We start from the raw sequence: 16,763 nt of genomic DNA, 5'->3' as shown, positions 1-16,763 counted from the left end.
TGTTTCTACAATTGCCCATAACAAGGCTAGCCCGTGACGTAATCCTTGTGCTTCCGAGGTACCTGCCGAATGACGGATGGTATACGACTAGAACACACGAAATGTGAGCGTCACTAGAGTTGTCAGCCCTGCAGAATGCGCCGCCGACGACCAAGGGAGTACCACGTACACCTGGACCGCCGGCCTTCCAATCCCGCTTTGTGATACGCTCCCAGAACTCACCTCGCCGCACCGTTCGCTCATCGCATCGTCGCTTCTCTACCATGGACGGCGCGCCTGCCGAAAGCCATAGTTCTGGCTCTCAGATACACCCGCAGTTACGCCAGAGGATGTTGAATCGCGCAGCAACCTTCGCTGAAGGCGTGCAACAGCAGGCCCCGACAGCAGCCCTCCCGCGCCGACGAAGCTCTATCCTCTCCGACCTGTCAGACACGCGACACTCTCTCCGATCCTCTACCGATGACCTACTACGAAGTGGTGGAAAACATGATATGGGTAGTCTCACGTCTTCAGACGAACCGTCGCATTGGATCTTGCTCCCAATCGTGGCCGCCATTGTACCAGCAGCTGTTGGGCTGACACACAAGAATGGCGCCGCTGTTGCGACGGATATGTTGATGCTAGCGCTGGCGTCGTGGTTCCTGCACTGGTGTGTGCGGGTTCCATGGTGAGTTTAGAGCACGACATTCAAGCTTTCCCGCTGACATGGAGCAGGGACTGGTACCATGATGCCCAGCAACGGCAGTACGAATACAAGGAAACAGGCGAAGCGCAGTACGATGACACAATCCTCGAGGAGGATGAAGATAGCGTTGGAAGTCCAGCCGAGCCCCCAGAGCCTGTTGCAGAGGACCCGCAGGAATCAAAAGAGAATGCAAGTAGCGGTTCTACGGCTGCTGCAGATGCCCAGAAGGACGCTCGCAAGCAGTTGAAGCGGGAGGAGCTCTTGGCTTTCGCCAGCTGTTTTCTCGGGCCGCTGCTGGGCGCCCTTTTGCTACATACAATACGAGGACAGCTCACGCGCGCGGAAGGGATAGTATCGAACTTCAACTTAGGTATCTTCTTCTTGGGGGCCGAGATCCGACCGTTTCGCCGCCTCATCAAAATGAAGAGAGAAAGACTTTTGCATCTCCAGCGCGTAGTCAGGTCAGATCCTAGAGACGATCTAGGCGCCGCCGATGCACAACAACTCTCGCAGCGGCTGACAGAACTAGAGGCTCGACTAGACGGCCCAGTTGCTAATAACGACGTGGACATCTCCAAGCTCAGTGCCGAGGTACGCCAAAGCACACAATTGCAATTGGACGCCCTCAACCGCGCAGTTCGACGATATGAGAAACGACACATGGCACAATCAATACAGATCGAGGCGCGCTTCCAGGAGCTTGATGCACGGCTCGGAGATGCGCTTGCACTGGCTGCTGCGGCTGCAAGGACAGGTCAGCGACCCGGTATCATTTCTATGACGATTAGCTGGATTGCAAGTATCGTTAACTACGTCTTGGATATAGCCTGGAACATTGTCATGTACCCTCTGCGAACGGCAGCTGCTGCTATAGCGCTGGTCAGAACATGGTTTATGAAGGATGAGCCTCGGTCTCGAAGACGAGCAAAAGGACAGCTTAATGGGTACTCGTCGATATCGACGCCTAGGATGCAGTCCAAGAGCCAACGATAAATCACTTTCCTCCCTACAAACTATCTATTGATACCCAACACATATACCATTCTTTGTTAGATTCTCATATAATACCTTTGACGTACCGGTGTGTGTGCATTAGTCACTTCTTGCGGTGGCTAACTTTGGCTTTGGCTACCTTCCCTCCTTCGTAGGGTCACATCTAGGCCGACGTTACCAATCGAGTAATCCGAAGCAACCATACGGAGATAAACATCGACCCCGGGGCACTAGCCTGCAGCCCCCACCATTATAGTGGCCAGTCCGATACGACCATGTATCTATCGCGGGGCCCTTTCGTTCTCGTATCTGCCACAGCTTCTTCCTGTTCCTTCTTCAACACCGCATCTTGTGTTGTTTCGGCTGTTTGCCAAAAGAAACGTACTGGCAGTCTAACATGTCGCTTAAGTCCGACCTCATAATCGACGCGTCGAAGTTCGACCGCGAAACAATTGACAAACAAACCCTAGAGTTCAACCAGAAACTAATCAAGATATGGGCGGACGGTCCTAGGTGGTATGAGGTACGAAATGCTTAGATCTAGCTGTTTTCTCATCTTCCTTGCGTCTTTCCAAAGTGCCAACTCAGGCTTATAATTGCATCAGGTCGGAGCTGCCGAGTACCGTAAGCTTCGTTGGGAAGGCAAGACACCATTGACGAAACCTGTTGTTTTACCTGAAGGCATCAATGGTACCTTACCCTCGCGAGAGCTCGGGAGGGACATACCGTACAGAGTGTTCAAGCCTGCGAGTGGTGTCAGTAAGGGCATACATATGCACATCCATGGCGGCGGATGGGTATTAATGTCGGAAGCTTAGTATGTATTCCCATAAGATAAGATGGAAATAGACATAATAATTGGAGCAAGCTGACCGTTATAGTCAAGACCCATACCTGAAATACATGGCCGACCACTTCGAACTCACAGTTGTCTCAATCGGATACCGCCTCGCGCCCGAAGACCCCTGGCCCGCTGGAGGAGAAGATTGCTACGATGCAGCAGAATGGCTGGTAAAGAACGGCAAGGAAGTCTTCGGCGGGGAGCTGATGTTTACTGGGGGCGAAGTAAGATATTATGATAGAACCTCCCTGCAATCACTAACGGCTCCTACAGTCTGCAGGCGGCCACCTCGCCTGTCTTGTTGCTCTTCACCTCCTGAAGACTACGCCTACGTTTGCGTTCAGAGGCCTTCTCTTACACTTTGGCTGCTTTGATCTCTCCCTCTTCCTGCCACACGTTCTCCACCACGAATCGCACCTCGTTATCGACCACGACGTCATGACATCTTACATCGACGCCCTACTGCCCAACACCTCAGTCGAACAACGTCGAGATCCATCTATCAGTCCATTTTATGAGGATTTGAGGGGCAAGAAGCTGCCGCCGGCGCTGTTTACGTGCGGGAGTGAGGATCCGTTGCTAGATGATACGCTGTGTATGGGTGCGAAGTGGGGAATATGGGGGAATGAGAGCGTGGTGAAGATTTACCATGGCGCGCCGCATGGGTTTATTGGGTTTCCGCCGGGGACCATCAAGGCGGTGCAAGAAGCATTGGATGATACGGAGGTCTTTGTGAAGGAGAGGATTGATGCTTGATGAGGACTAGAAGGAGGCGGATCCTATGCATAGGGATGTTGTACCGTGAATACAATCAGCTTCCTATGCATTGAGAGCGCATACACAATCTTAAGCGACGCGTGGAGCCCTACCATAACCGTCGCGTGAAGCTCGAGCACGCGTGCGGTATCAAGCTTGGGCCTCACTTAACGTCATGCCACAAGGGTGTTAAGACTGTGCGGGGTAAGGCCGTTAGTACAGCAGCATATCACAGATCACGCACAAAGAGGATCGATATTTTCGTGAAGCATTTTTGATTCCGTTATCGTGATGTCCACAGTGCGAATGTGTCAGTCAAAGGCAGACCCCCAGAAGAGGAAGCTAGCCGGTGTTAGAGTGACAATCGTAGTGCTTTCAAGTGACTCTCAAACATCTCAATATGGGCTTTAGAGCCATTGACCAGCACCCCACAGCATTCCTCAATCCAGCACATTCGATACCCCCGTCGTGTATATTGAAGTTCGTTCGTCGCGTGTCCGCCGAATGACGTAGCCCAAAGGTCGTAGGCCGTGAAGCGGTGAACAGGAGTTACGAGCCGGCCCGAAGGCTGTGCGTAGAAAACGTGTCGTTTGTGAATCGTTGTCGTTCAGAATTGAGATGGTGGGTGCTGAGATTGAGGGGCGAGTAGTTTACTTGCTGCGGGGTTGTTAGGACAAAGAAGCTGGCAGCAGTGACAGTGGGATTACTTACGAGCGAGCCCTCGTCTTTCTTCTCTTTCGCTTGAGACGGCGCACGCGCTTCTTCCTCCATTTGGCTCTCATCTTGTCGGCGAACTGGAAGTGATGTCAGCGACTGCGATTGGAGCTGTGCGGGGTGGGTGAGGGGAATAAGGAAGCTCAGGGAACAGCTCAGGATGTCCAATTGAGTGTTGTGAAGGCGCTCCGAGGACAGGATTGGGAACTTACGTTGCTGTCGAGATGAGTGTCGTGGGTTGCAGAAGAGAAGGTGCGTTGGAGCTGATCGGAGCTGTATTGTGCGATCCGCTAAGCGAGCACTTAGTCATCAAGTACGTCAGGCTTGGCGTTTGGACGACAGATGCGCATTGGACTAGAACAGCCGTATCTACGGGGGACTTCATTTCATGAAATGGCGGGTGTGGCTGTGGCGTGGTTCGAGATGCGAGCCGTTGGCGATGAGCCGTACGGTGAGTGCAATACTGGAACCTGAGGTACTATAGCAAGCTAACGCATGTAGAATCCTGTGGCAGGATTGAGATATGCGGGAACGAACAGTTCCACGTTGGGAGGGATACAGAGCTTTGGTGAGAGCACTGTCTACCTCACCACGATGAGAACTCGCTCTGATCCATATTGTAGCCGGTACTCCTGGGCGGACGACCTCACCATCTCTAGGAAGCATCTGCGGATCCATTGTATCTTGTACGAACAGGACCCCGTTGCCAACATTGCGCCTTTCGTATACGCAACTGATTTATCGGCTAACGGCACGTACTTGAGAAAGAGGAGCACTAAATGTACGGCATCGCAAGGCCCTGGTATTCTCATGGGCCCGAACTGCACTTTCCTTCTGGATGACGGCGATGAGCTGCGCATATCAGACACCGTGACGTTGATCTACCGCCCGATCAAGCCGGTGGATGAGGTCAAGCTGACTCCAATTCAAGAACGCGAGCAGAGCGTCTTTGCCTCACGTTATCTTGTTACGGGTCGTCTACTCGGCGAGGGTGGGTATGGAAAGGTGCTTGTTGGTATCCACCAAGAGACCCAACGGCAACTCGCATGTAAGATCATCAAGCTCGGTCACATGTACGAAAAGCTTGTAGTCCCCAATTTGCGGCTGCCCACTGGAGGACGATCCTCTGGCACAAACACAAGCGGCACTAGAAAGCGATGGCCAACTAAAGTTGCCAATTGTTTCCGAGAGTTCGACATTCTCAAAGACGTGAGCCATCCGAACATTGTCGCACTCCAAAAGGTCTTTTGGAGCCACGACACAATTTACATATTCCAGGAACTTGTCACAGGCGGCGACCTCTTCTCGTTCCTCGAGTACAAGGGCGGCCGACTTGACAACGTTCAGGCTGCAGTCATTATTCGGCAGATTCTGAAGGGGGTCAAGTACCTACACGATCAAGAAATCGTGCATAGGGACCTCAAGCCTGACAACATTTTGATGACCTCACTGGAAGATGGCGCCCGTGTTGTGATCACGGACTTTGGCAATGCTAGGTTTCTACCTGAAAAAAAAAGCGAGAGTGATTTGGTATCGAACAGATATCAACGTATGTTCTCTTATGTTGGTACCTTAGAGTTTGCAGCCCCAGAAATACACAGAGCGAACCGAGCTATTCCCGCCGAGGACGGGTATTCTAAGAGCGTTGACATGTGGTCTATTGGCTCCATAACGGCTACGATACTCACTGGAGATGCCATCTTCACCGACCGCACTCATCCAAACTACTACGATGATCCCCGTGCAGTTATCATCAGCCTTGCAGCAATTTGCGATCTGAGCGTGCTCGATGACGATCATCATCCGCTATGGAGTACGGTCAGTGATCGCCCGAAAAGTTTCATCAAAAGTTTGCTGGTACTTGAAGAAGGGGCACGACTTACAGCATCTGAAGCTTTGGCACACAGCTGGTTCTCGTGTTACGCGGGAGATTTCGAGGATCTGTATTCACGTTCAATCGAGGACTGGGAACCGCGTCAAAACAATGTGCAACTCGTGGAACGCATCTCCAAGTTGGCACCAAATCTTGCCCTAGTGGGGAATACACAGAGTCAAGAGGTTACATCACGTTTCTTCGCTCCGCGCCAACCGGGCCAGACGGACGACATGCTGCAAAAGCTATCAACCTCCCAACGCTGGCGTGCGAATACCCCGCTGCCATCGATTAGAGAAGACTATGAAACGGCCCAATTTGCAAGTCAAGTCCAGCCACCGTCATCCGAAAGCAATTTTGGAAATAACGCGAGTCAACGGGATACGAACACGTACAGTGTATACGACAAGAAATTGTGCGGTGAAAGCAAATCAAATAACAGCAAGTCTCAACTCTTCGATGCAGATGGCTCACAGAAGCGCGCAATTTCGACCGGTCACTCCTTGAATCAGCGCTCGTCCAACAATGCAGCTGTACTGGGTACGTATCACAGGAACGAAGTCGCCGAAGACGAAGACTCCTATGGATCTGGTGAGAGCTTGAATAGAGCCATGCATGATTATTCGCAACAAGGGTATTGTATTACGCCACAACCGCAGATTGCTCACCAAGGGCAGGAGTCAATTCTAGTAGGCGAGACACCCCAGGCCAAAGAGGAGTCACAGAGAAGCAGCAACACTAGTCAACAACCTGACGAGAGTTATCAGCAAACCCAGTTTCCTGACGAATACGGTCAACAACAGGCTCCAGCCGTGGAACAGGACTCCGTCGTGGTGAGCGAGACCCCCCTTGACGTTTGCCGACAATATACTTGCTCTTCGCACAATAGCCTTCCGAGCTACGAAAATTGGTTTAATCATAACTGGCAAGCTAACGGGGCTGATGTGGAGATTGATGCAGAAGACTGTTCAAAGCGTAGACGGCTTTCGCATTATCGCCACTAATATACACAGCTTGATCTTCGACTAATCCGCAGCCCAACTATTCACGATTTTCAGAACGGGATGATGTAGTGGGTACTGTCATTTCCTCGTTTCATACGTTACTCACGGTTTCACATTTCGCCGAGATACATTATATGTCATATAACCCATTTATCCCTTCTATCTATCGCCCTCATTGTCAAGTGTCTGAAAAGTCTATATGAACGCGTATTATCAGCTGCACTCCTATTCATCTTTTTCCTGACTGGCTAAATTAGCAATCTGAGACTCCCGTGAGCTATCGCCTTTCGTGTCAATCATTAAACATATTTCCAATTCTGTACTTGGTATGACGATGATGCGAGAGCTGATCAAATGGAAGTGACTATGAGTACATGTTGCGACATCACATATTATAAGCAAGTCAAAGAATATACGGGACTCTGACTATGGTCAGAGTCAAGGATACTATTGAAGTGTCCATGCTAAATCAATCGCTGTAATACGGGAAGATTACCCTTATTTATCGCCCGCAACTATATTCCCTCTTGTTGCATCGCTAAGATCCGCCCTTTGAGGAAGCGTACCTTTCCTAGCCCTTTTCCCCTCCAAATATCCCCCCCTTCCCATCGTGTCGCTGTTTACTGCGGTCCACTGCTTGTCTTATCTCCTTGCTCTCATCTGCCGTATGATTTGGATCGACTGTCGATCTGTTGATGTGTGTGTATTTATCAATCTCTTTGGCCGTGTTTTGTCTGTAATCGTGTCGGTACCTCATGCCTATCTCCATCCGGGCTCAGACTGTTTGGTCCATCGGAAATTCCCATTCAAGGCTGCGACTTCTCTCCTTCGCGCAAATTCTGCACCTCCGTCGCAAACCGCTCGATGCCCTTAGCCTTTGAAGAGATGCCAAGCTTGCTAGCCAGCTTTCGATACTCCATGTCTTGCTTAGCCTGCGCTACTGTCTTGCTACCGATCTTCTTCTGCAACTCCTGGACAACAACATCCTCAAATTTCTTAGCCATGTTCGCAAGCTGCTCCGCAGACAGTGGGACGAAGTCATTCCAGAACGGTGCGCTGCCGGCTAACATGAGATCTTTGAGAAGTTCGTTTTCGAGGCCCTGATTCAGCCTGGGAATCTTGGTATTCGCGTTGACAAAGGTATCGTAGAAGTCGACGATTATCTCGCTGCGAATTTCGCTTGAAATAGTCAAGGCTGCAGGGGTTTGCGACATTGGCTGTTGCAGCTGGGCGAGATCATTTTGCGTGAGTGTTTCGCTCGTATTCATGACAGTTGCCTGCGCCTGCGCCTGCCCCTGTGGCTCTGGTGCTTGGCTTGGTTGTGGCATTGTGATAGCCGGATTGGAGTTATTGTGACCTTGACTGTTGTTCACTGGCCCAGCTTGTGGGTTGGCAGAGAAGGTCGCTTGTAGCTGGGAGAGTGAAGCCGCCATTGACGATAGTGACGGGAACGCATTAAGGTATTGCTACCATTATTGTTACCTGAAACCCCCTGGCTTACTGCGGAGAGGAAGGTCGCCTGACTGGGACGGAAGAAGTTGGCCTTGTCTTCAGCCTCCGCATCTTCCATGTCAATCTCGATGGAGACGGCAGGCACGGCGGGTGGTGGACAAGTGACCGAGATACGTTTCCCCCAACGAGAAACCGTCTTTAGGAAGAATCCGAAAGACTTGGAAATCATCGGTTGGACTTTTCTCCTCGCTTGCTTCATCATCTTTCGCGCAAGGAGATGGAATTTCTTGACTCCTCGATAGAAGGTGGAACGAATCATGTACTCCTCGCACTTCTTGGCCTGGAGTGTATGATACTCATTGATAATGGCAGCTCTAGTCAAGGTGAGTCGACCTTGGATAATTTGTTGGTGAATACGCATGAGGATGCGGAGTTCCATTTGCTGCGCCATCTCAAAAACTTCATCACCAGACAAACGGCATACACATTGCTCGAAAGGACGAGGATTCATCGCCTTAAGAGTCTGATAAAATTTGATGACCGCGTCGCAACGGTCACTGTCTGTGACACAAATGAGGCGTAGATACGGCGAAGTAATAGGCCGAAGCTTCTCGACGTCTTCACCTGACAGCATCTCTTGGTCAAGCATATTTGCGCTTGGAAGTGCTGATGTGCCTTGAGAGGAGGCATGCTTGGATGACACAGGTCCTGAGCTTTGGCTAATGGGCTGCTCATACTAGCCTGACTGTCTTGGTTTTGCTGACCGGCAGGATTCGTAGCTGCCGTTTGATCCGTAGTCGTTTCCTCAGTGTTCATTTTGTCCATGTCATTTTGTTGCCGAGCCGCGTCTATTTGTTGCTGGACCTTTTCGGTTTTTGAAGCCCAGTCTACGACGATGGCCTTGAGCGCTTGGAGGGTCTCCGCGGTTGCTTTCACACCAAGCCTTGAACAAAGCTCACGGCCAACGCACTCAACCTTGGCTTCAGGGTCTGACTTTTTGGAGACTGCGACGAAGTGTTCAACGGCACAACTCAAAGACCGAGTTGCGGGGCGGTTCAATTGAACTTTGTGTTGGAGCATGCTGCTGATCAGTAGCTTTTGGAGGTAATCCAGGTCTAGAATTCGACTGGGCTCGATGGCATCCTCAAGTGGCAACGGCATGTGCGATCGGGGAAAGTCGATGTGCGCGACCAAAACATCTATATCAGCCACTTGGACGGCCATTCTCAAGATTGGAAAGATGTCATGAAGAGGTGGAGGTGACTCAGTTGATTCTGTGCTCGTTCTTTTCAACGTCAAAGACAAGGACTCAGGCTCTAGTATCAGTCTTAAGGTAGTATGTTAAGCTACAGAGCGCAGCAAGATTAATTATATTTACTTTTAAGATCTTTTTCTATCTTTAAGTTAGTATAGGCGTTAGGGTTTATAAAAGTTAATTTTCTGTGGCTTAAGCTATAACAAAGTTTTAGTAGGTAGTGCAGCTAATGCATGCAATATAGTTAGATACATTTTTGTCTATAAAACTCCTAGTTAGCTATTTAAATAGCTATAGTAAAAGAATAACCTAGGGGAGCAATTGCGTACTAATTAAACTAAGCGCCTTATAGAGCGCGATCTTCCTCGCCGCCTTTCGGCCGCTGGCCTTACTACGACTTGTAATCCTAGTGTACACTGCATTAGGGCCTTCTACCTCGAAATCAACAACGCAGCGCCACTGCGACGGTTGTAGGGACAATTGCTCGTATGTAGCGCCGTTGTTGAGATGCAGCCATCCAACACTTACTAAATAGCCATGCGCAGAAATTGCATCTGAGGCGTACTTTTTTAAAAGCCCGGTGATTGTAGTGATTCGTGCCATGTTGATTAAAGTAGGAAACAGCTTTGATCTAAGCAATGTTGAAGTCACTCTGTAACGGTTGTATAGAGTACGGTCGCTCGTACATACTGCTTTAAGCAAGGCCGTGTGCATGTATCTATGAGTAAGTGAGTACAGCAGAAAGTTGTAGTAGGGAGAGCCCGGGCTGTTGACGGTAACTATTTAACGCTAACTAGTCCGGGCTAAGCGCTAACTGACCCTGGTTTGCGGATGCGGGCTGCGTATATGCCACGAGTAAGAAGAATATTATTAGTTGCAATATAATGATAATGCTGTTTAATGGACTAAGCGCATAGTATTGTACAACTACTTTAACTCTTACAACTTTACGAGTTGAGGCGACACACGTAGCCAGGGAACGGTTATAGATGGGAGTATGTGGCAAGAATTAGGTAAGACCGGCATATTCGTGCAAAAGATGGAATGATAGACAGAATCTATTCACGTCTATCTATAGAGAGGCAGTCCAAAAAAGTCTGGAAGCCGAATAAAACACTCAGATCAAGAGTGCGCATCGTACGTTGCTGGTAGTGCTAAGCTACGCTCGTAAGGGGTTCTTAATGCCTGCCGACGCATGTTGATAACAGCAAACGCCATCGTCTTCTTCCAACTTCTAGTTCCTGCGACTCCTCTTTGCCTCCTCACGCAGTTGATCTCGGTTGCGAATGTCTTGCGCCTGCTTCACTGCCCAGTCCGGGGCACCCGCGTCTTGGGCGTCTGCACCTCGTTTGCGTTGGGCGTTGAGTGGGCTGAGAGTCTCACCAGGACTGTTGTTCGTGGTCGTTGAAATGTTAATAGTGGGCTGCATACAAGTACGACCTGGTCGGTTCGTATCAGCACGGTTGCTAATATTGGTGGTAGCCCTAGGGGGGCCTTGTCGTGCGCGGGTAGCGGGCGTGTCGAAGTAAATGTTATCATCACTGTCAGACAACTCGATGAAGGTGCGACCTGGCACACCTCCTTCAACCGAAGTGTCGCAGCAGCGATGTTGATCTGGTCGGGGCTAACGGATAGAGGAGGGTCACACTGTTCTAGGTTAGAGGCTTTCAAAGGGTTTTGTATTCCTGAACTAACCATGGCAGGCTGAGTATGAGAAGGTGCAGCATCAGGTGCTGTTTGAGAGCTGTTCGTGGCCTGTTGAGTCTGCACCGAACCCTAAACGTAGTCGGTAAGCCATGCTCATGATCACTAAGAACTTGAGCACTCACAAGACTCCCAGTTACATATAGAATTGGGGTTGCAACAGTCCTAGCCACTTCTGGATTGCTGGCCAGCGGGATCACACTTTGAGACTCTAGTGCATGTGGAGTCGAAGTGCGATCGGCAGCAGAAACTTGAGTGTCGCCATTTGGTGTATCGTGCGCTGGGGCGTTGTAGACATAGTCGCTTCGAGTAATATCCTGTCCGGTTCTGGCGGCAAGGAGCTGCTGCAATAAAGTCTTGATCTCCAGATGACTTGCTTTCAGCTCTGCCAGCTCGCGCTCGAGGCGCTCAAAGTCCGCCTTGGTCGCGTATTCGGTGGAGGTCGTAGTAGGAATCGCATTTGCGATCGTCTCCTCAATCGCGCTAGCGGTGGGCATGTTGTTGGTGAACGACATTGTGGAGCTGGAAGAGTCAGAAGATCGCGTGTGGTTTTGGGTAATCGGTCGTTAGGTGCAGAGGAAAGATCGAAGTTCGCGATGAGAAAAGTATCGGGGGTGCCAAGGCAATCCCAGTGTGGTAGAGCGGGAGTGAAAGTAGGGGTGAATGGTGCTTTGAGTGGCAAGAGTTGAGAGCGCGTCTGGCCGTGGATGTGGTAGATCAGGAGGTGAGGAGGCTAGAAAAGGTACCAGCGACAATATATATAGTGCACGGGGGAGAGCGCTGCCAAGTTTGTTTTAGCGCGATGAAATCCCAGAGTGAAATGGTAAAGTGAGCTGGACTTGGACCCATTGGGCTGCGAGGGTGAAAGCGAGTGGAAGCCCCGAGTACGCGTAAATAGAGCACTTTATTGTGAAGTTTACTATATAACTACAGGTGAGCGTTAAATCCCGTGCGCTTTTCACCTTTTCACTCATTTATTGAAAGGCTGTTTGTCGTGTGGCAACCGTTTAGACTCATCCTATTGTCTAAACAAAGACGTCACATATTGAGTGGAATGGTTCTGAAGGAATCATTTATGTTATATTCTCCAATTTCAATTGTAGTTTGCTTATTAAAGTTCCAAGTCCACTTTCCATGCCGTGATCCCCCACTGTACTCTGCTTTGTCGAACCGCTTTCCCTCAATACTTTCTATATATGACTGTGTGGTTGCATGACCGCGGGAACCTAAGAAAAGAAATGTAATCTCGCATTGTTTGCTGCGACATTTCTGCACAACAATTTGCAGAGAGTTCTCCGAGCTATACAACTTTTTGTTCTCATGTCTGCACGGTCGCTTAAATCCGAGAAAAGAAGGATTGTAAACTTTTGCGTGCGGAGTGTACGATGTATCGTATTGATAGAGAGAGAAAGAGAGAAGGGGAGGGTTTAAAGCTTGCCAGAGCTCTCGGTCAAATCGTAGAGGCTGTGTTGCAGTATAATGGTCGGTACAGTACGTATACGTAGCGTTGACATAATGCTCCCTAATTCGCGATTAGGAGAATGGAAGAAAGAGAATAATTTCTGACACGCACGAGTGTAGTAATATCTCAGATGGTGAAAAGCTTACAGCTTTTCTACTGCCAGAGTTAGCCTCCATATCAAGACGTTAACGGCTTAATCAACTCACTATGATCTTCTATCATGTTAAATAGCTCTTGAAAGTGCCACGGTCTATGGTCATCTCTTCAAGTACTCCTTGACAGTTAAAACGAAGAAGTGGAGGTCTATCAACTTCTCGATGACTTCATTGCCTATATTGACGTACTCGTGCAGCTGCTGGTTGTCATCCATGGATTTATTTTGATTTCTTTCGTGTCTCCCATCGCTATGAGCCCTCAAGCTGTTTAGCGATGTCATCGACTTGGTATGGATGAAGTACGGATTGCCTGTTGTTATGGCTATTGCTTACGCTGGTTTTAATGCCATTTGAGTGTTACGGAGAGCGGCGAAGAGCAATTAGCGAGCCCCCAATGCATCGAACTGGCTCTCTATGCGTTGGATGTATTCGCTTTCGATCTGTTAGAATCTGGGTGAGGTCCACTCCTTCATGTGGCGGAGGATACCTTTCATAACGAACGTTGTAATCTATAATGTGAGTCAATTCGGGTCTCTCCTTTTTAGACAACCACACCTTCGACTTCTGCCTTGCCAACAGGTTCATGTGTTTCACTTGCCTGAAAATCTATAGAAGTTCCTCTCGACGGAAGGTGTAACATTGAAACGTAGTATGAAGTCATCTTTCTGATTAAAAAGGTTCGTCTGCATTGCTCTAATAGTCGTAGACAAGTTTGCTAGGACATTGGTGTGGCGCAAAGCTGCTTTTTCCCAGCTCATGACAGTTTCAAAGGCTTTCGTACCATCAAAGGCTGTTCGTGTAGTGGTCCTCCGAACTTGCTAAAGTCGACCTTGAAAATATCAACATCTTCGAATCCGTGCTTCTGGTAAAATCGATGTCCCTTAATGCTAGACTCAAGATACACAGGAAGACCGAGCTCGTCCGCTTTTTTTGAGCCCCAGTCCACGAGCATACCCCCTGCCCCCCGGCCTTGAAATTCTGGGTCGGTATGCAACATATGGAGGTCTTCATTCAGGTTTTCAGTTAGATTTTGGGATTGAGAAAGATATATGGCACAAGGACTAGGCTGACTTACAAAGATGCGGCTTATCCCCCATAATCTCCTTTTTTCGCTTTGCCATACCACCAAAGAACAACTGACAAGCCTCCTTATTTCTTCCCGCCCCGAAACTCAGTGGTCTGGATGATTTCGCTGCAGCCTCGGAAGACTCGAAGACGTGCCATTTAGCGAAAGCGACCATCTTGCCCGTGTCTCCATCAAACGCCTGCAAATATACTGTTGTCGGATCTTCTTTCCTCATGGTGGTAACCTGCTCGATTCTTTGCTGCCATGAATCTGGGGGGAACGGACCGGGAGCAAGAATTGGGCTGAGAGAGCCGCCTTTGTAAGCCAGGAGTTCAATCTCACAGGCACGCGGGATGTCATCATCGGAGACTTCTCGTACAGAAATTGCCATCACAACAAGCAAACTTTATAATGCTGATGAAAGTTCGAAGACTGCGTCTCGGTTGATATGTTGGTGGGTGGTGCTGACTCAGCATACCGAACGGGAAGGTGCAGCCCTTGCCCTCGCCCTTGCGCCCTTCTTTTGTTGCCCGAGACATTCTGCTTGCAATGCTGTATACATTGCGCATAATCTTTCACTCTTGTTGCTCGCGCGGCTACTTCATAGTACACAGGACCAAAGAGGACCCAGTTCATCTCGCGCCTCCAATGCCCCGCTCGACTCGGGATGCAGGTCTTTCCAAACCCGAAATATCTTCCGCTCCATGGCGCGTTCAGACCAAACGTAGTTTCTCAAGATACCTTTGCAAACATGCCAGTCTTGGTGTATTCCTTCCATATGGAGGAGAAACACGCTTTGTATCAGTACTGTAACTTGCTTCCTGACATCTTTTCGCTCAGTTAATCCTCCACTCACACACAAAAGCCAGAGTAACAGACCAGGAACGGAATCCCATAATGGATCGTGTACAGCTTCTGTGACGCATCCAATGATCCGACTCACACAAACCTCAGGGACAAAACACCCCATCCAGATGCCGGTTGACAAGTTGTACGTACACAAGTATGTAGCGAAGATGCAAGCTTCATAAATGGAGTCAACGCACGCCGGCGAGGATCTCGACTCGCTCAGCAGGTCCACCAGTCGAGATTCTATATTCGCTTGAGAGTCGTCGATAGGTAACTCGTCGATGAATGTCCGGGTAGGATCGCATTTGTCTACGAGCGTGCATAGCCCGGTTAGGTCTTGAACCACGGCCGCAAACTCCATGTGCCACATGTAAGTAACTTCCAGGAAGCCTAGGGGCAGTTCTTTCGTAACGTTAACGATTCTCAAGTTTCGAAATTCCTGGTAACAGTTGTGGGAGAGCAGTCGCGAGGTTCCAAGCACCAGACAACTTATCAGGTCTTGCCAAAAGAGTGCACGTTGGACTTGGTCAACAGCAGTGACATCTTCAGCCTGGCACATGTTCATGATCGCTTGCACACCCTGGATGTGTGCACGAATGCTGTCGCAATTGGCACCATCAACGCGATATTCATAGCTAATAAGCATCAACATCGCTGTAATAGATGATACCTTTGGTTTCCAGCCTGGCTTTCTCATGATCGTGTTAAGACCATTTAGGAGTTCTCCTCGGTATGTGAGGATCTCTATATTTGGGAGGTTGTTATATGCCGCAAGAGCAAGCACAAGCGAGAGGGCGTGAAAGAGCGCCGGGTCAATTAACGCGCCTCTAAAGACTGTGTCCATCTTTTGGAACAGAACTTGTCCCGCGCTTCCGATGCAGAAGATAGGCTCGCCGGCTTGCTTTGCTGCTGCTTTGACAGGTCAGGTGACTACAGGCTGGGGAAACTTATGGTAGTTACGTACGGTGCCTCATCAATGTGCGGAGCCTCTCAGGACAGCCACAAAGTGTATTGAACGGATCCAGCAAACTGATAGATGGCGTTTGCCATAGCGTGACTCCAGCCTTTCTCGTACAAGACTCCACCCTCTTTTGACCGATTTCAACCGACACGAACACCTCTCTCCGTTTCGTTCGATCGGCCTTACTCCTTTGGAGACCATTTCGGATAGCATGCTGCCTAATCCTTCCTTGCCTCTTTCTGTCCTTGATTTCGTCCGGATGCGAGACCGTCACGAATTGGAACATGTTGCTAATACTGCCGTCGCTTGGCAGCTGGGATATTACCCAAGATGGAATTAATTTCAGCCTCGCCGAGGCCGTCAATCTTTATATCTAGCCTTGATATGCCGTTCGAAACATGATTACCTCAACATCCTTCCTAATCGGGATGAAGGGCGTAAGCTTTCGTTTTGTTAGCCCCAATAAAGCATGTTACGCGATCAGCGCTTGAATAGCTGCAGATTTCAAGGGAGTTATTCTTGTACGTCAGCCTAACGGTGCTGATTCAGCTGTAGGTTTATTCAGTCCTGTTGTTTGACGTTAGTTGATCGGTGTCTATCACACGGAATACTTCTGGAACTCCCGCATAGACATTGGTAGCCTCTCTTCTGGCGGCGTGTGACTATGAGCGCCATTAGTCTGTAGTGTTTTCTGTGCGTCTTTGGGGACGTGCAAATATGCGCATACGGCTGAGCCTATCAGCTGTATGCTTTGACGATAGCAAAGTACGAGAGATGACACATCGCCCGGCATGTACTCTACTTCGCGTGGCCTGCTTACCAAGCACGAGATCTTCTATCACGCGCTAGGCCTCCTCGTGTTGCGCTAATGCTTCCTCGACTAGCCGGCGACTGAACTGCATAGATGGCGTACCTACTATATTCCCAAAGTCACTGTAGTGTGTTGCCAGCGCGTCGTAGGACAGTTGTCAGAAGAGTGCGTAACGCGTCGCG

General features: G+C 49.5%; 8 protein-coding genes across 8 annotated transcripts; 3 read left to right on the top strand and 5 right to left on the bottom strand.

The window, feature by feature from the left end:
• The first annotated feature begins 95 nt into the window (after positions 1 to 95).
• On the top strand, positions 96 to 1,742 carry K460DRAFT_382428 (uncharacterized protein). Its single transcript, XM_040935408.1, has 2 exons — positions 96 to 667; positions 715 to 1,742. Exons 1-2 carry the CDS (start codon positions 264 to 266, stop codon positions 1,676 to 1,678), a joined length of 1,368 nt encoding a protein of 455 aa, XP_040793426.1. The 5' UTR covers positions 96 to 263; the 3' UTR covers positions 1,679 to 1,742.
• A 110-nt stretch (positions 1,743 to 1,852) lies between these two features.
• Positions 1,853 to 3,720, top strand: K460DRAFT_412497 (alpha/beta-hydrolase). Its single transcript, XM_040937545.1, has 4 exons — positions 1,853 to 2,201; positions 2,284 to 2,495; positions 2,560 to 2,743; positions 2,793 to 3,720. Exons 1-4 carry the CDS (start codon positions 2,076 to 2,078, stop codon positions 3,273 to 3,275), a joined length of 1,005 nt encoding a protein of 334 aa, XP_040793425.1. The 5' UTR covers positions 1,853 to 2,075; the 3' UTR covers positions 3,276 to 3,720.
• K460DRAFT_361621 (uncharacterized protein) lies at positions 3,554 to 4,056 on the bottom strand. The gene is made up of 2 exons (XM_040932495.1): positions 3,987 to 4,056; positions 3,554 to 3,932 (listed from the first exon to the last, which is right to left on the bottom strand). The coding sequence occupies exons 1-2, from the start codon at positions 4,044 to 4,046 to the stop codon at positions 3,825 to 3,827; spliced, it is 168 nt and encodes a 55-aa protein (XP_040793424.1). The 5' UTR covers positions 4,047 to 4,056; the 3' UTR covers positions 3,554 to 3,824.
• A 330-nt stretch (positions 4,057 to 4,386) lies between these two features.
• On the top strand, positions 4,387 to 7,151 carry K460DRAFT_361620 (Pkinase-domain-containing protein). Its single transcript, XM_040932494.1, has 3 exons — positions 4,387 to 4,440; positions 4,491 to 4,557; positions 4,613 to 7,151. Exons 1-3 carry the CDS (start codon positions 4,413 to 4,415, stop codon positions 6,864 to 6,866), a joined length of 2,349 nt encoding a protein of 782 aa, XP_040793423.1. The 5' UTR covers positions 4,387 to 4,412; the 3' UTR covers positions 6,867 to 7,151.
• Positions 7,152 to 7,672: 521 nt separating this feature from the next.
• On the bottom strand, positions 7,673 to 10,176 carry K460DRAFT_350860 (uncharacterized protein; the record flags this gene model as incomplete). Its single annotated transcript, XM_040931537.1, has 6 exons — positions 7,673 to 8,332; positions 8,368 to 8,993; positions 9,056 to 9,634; positions 9,697 to 9,711; positions 9,903 to 10,032; positions 10,102 to 10,176. The coding sequence occupies 6 exons, from the start codon at positions 10,174 to 10,176 to the stop codon at positions 7,673 to 7,675; spliced, it is 2,085 nt and encodes a 694-aa protein (XP_040793422.1).
• Positions 10,177 to 10,807: 631 nt separating this feature from the next.
• Positions 10,808 to 11,792, bottom strand: K460DRAFT_350859 (uncharacterized protein; the record flags this gene model as incomplete). The annotated part of the gene is made up of 3 exons (XM_040931536.1): positions 10,808 to 11,197; positions 11,269 to 11,349; positions 11,403 to 11,792. The coding sequence occupies 3 exons, from the start codon at positions 11,790 to 11,792 to the stop codon at positions 10,808 to 10,810; spliced, it is 861 nt and encodes a 286-aa protein (XP_040793421.1).
• Positions 11,793 to 13,367: 1,575 nt separating this feature from the next.
• Positions 13,368 to 14,390, bottom strand: K460DRAFT_22909 (acyl-CoA N-acyltransferase). Its single transcript, XM_040927291.1, has 3 exons — positions 13,970 to 14,390; positions 13,493 to 13,899; positions 13,368 to 13,403 (listed from the first exon to the last, which is right to left on the bottom strand). The coding sequence occupies exons 1-2, from the start codon at positions 14,349 to 14,351 to the stop codon at positions 13,649 to 13,651; spliced, it is 633 nt and encodes a 210-aa protein (XP_040793420.1). The 5' UTR covers positions 14,352 to 14,390; the 3' UTR covers positions 13,368 to 13,403; positions 13,493 to 13,648.
• Position 14,391: 1 nt separating this feature from the next.
• On the bottom strand, positions 14,392 to 15,812 carry K460DRAFT_22889 (uncharacterized protein). Its single transcript, XM_040927290.1, has one exon. It carries the CDS (start codon positions 15,651 to 15,653, stop codon positions 14,562 to 14,564), a length of 1,092 nt encoding a protein of 363 aa, XP_040793419.1. The 5' UTR covers positions 15,654 to 15,812; the 3' UTR covers positions 14,392 to 14,561.
• Between the last annotated feature and the right edge of the window lie 951 nt (positions 15,813 to 16,763).

The sequence above is a fragment of the Cucurbitaria berberidis genome, assembly GCF_010015615.1.
Source record: "Cucurbitaria berberidis CBS 394.84 unplaced genomic scaffold K460scaffold_1, whole genome shotgun sequence".
NCBI classification, from domain to species: domain Eukaryota; kingdom Fungi; phylum Ascomycota; class Dothideomycetes; order Pleosporales; family Cucurbitariaceae; genus Cucurbitaria; species Cucurbitaria berberidis.
The sequence above is the reverse complement of the archived record's forward strand: the minus strand, read 5'-3'. Positions and strand labels throughout refer to the sequence as shown.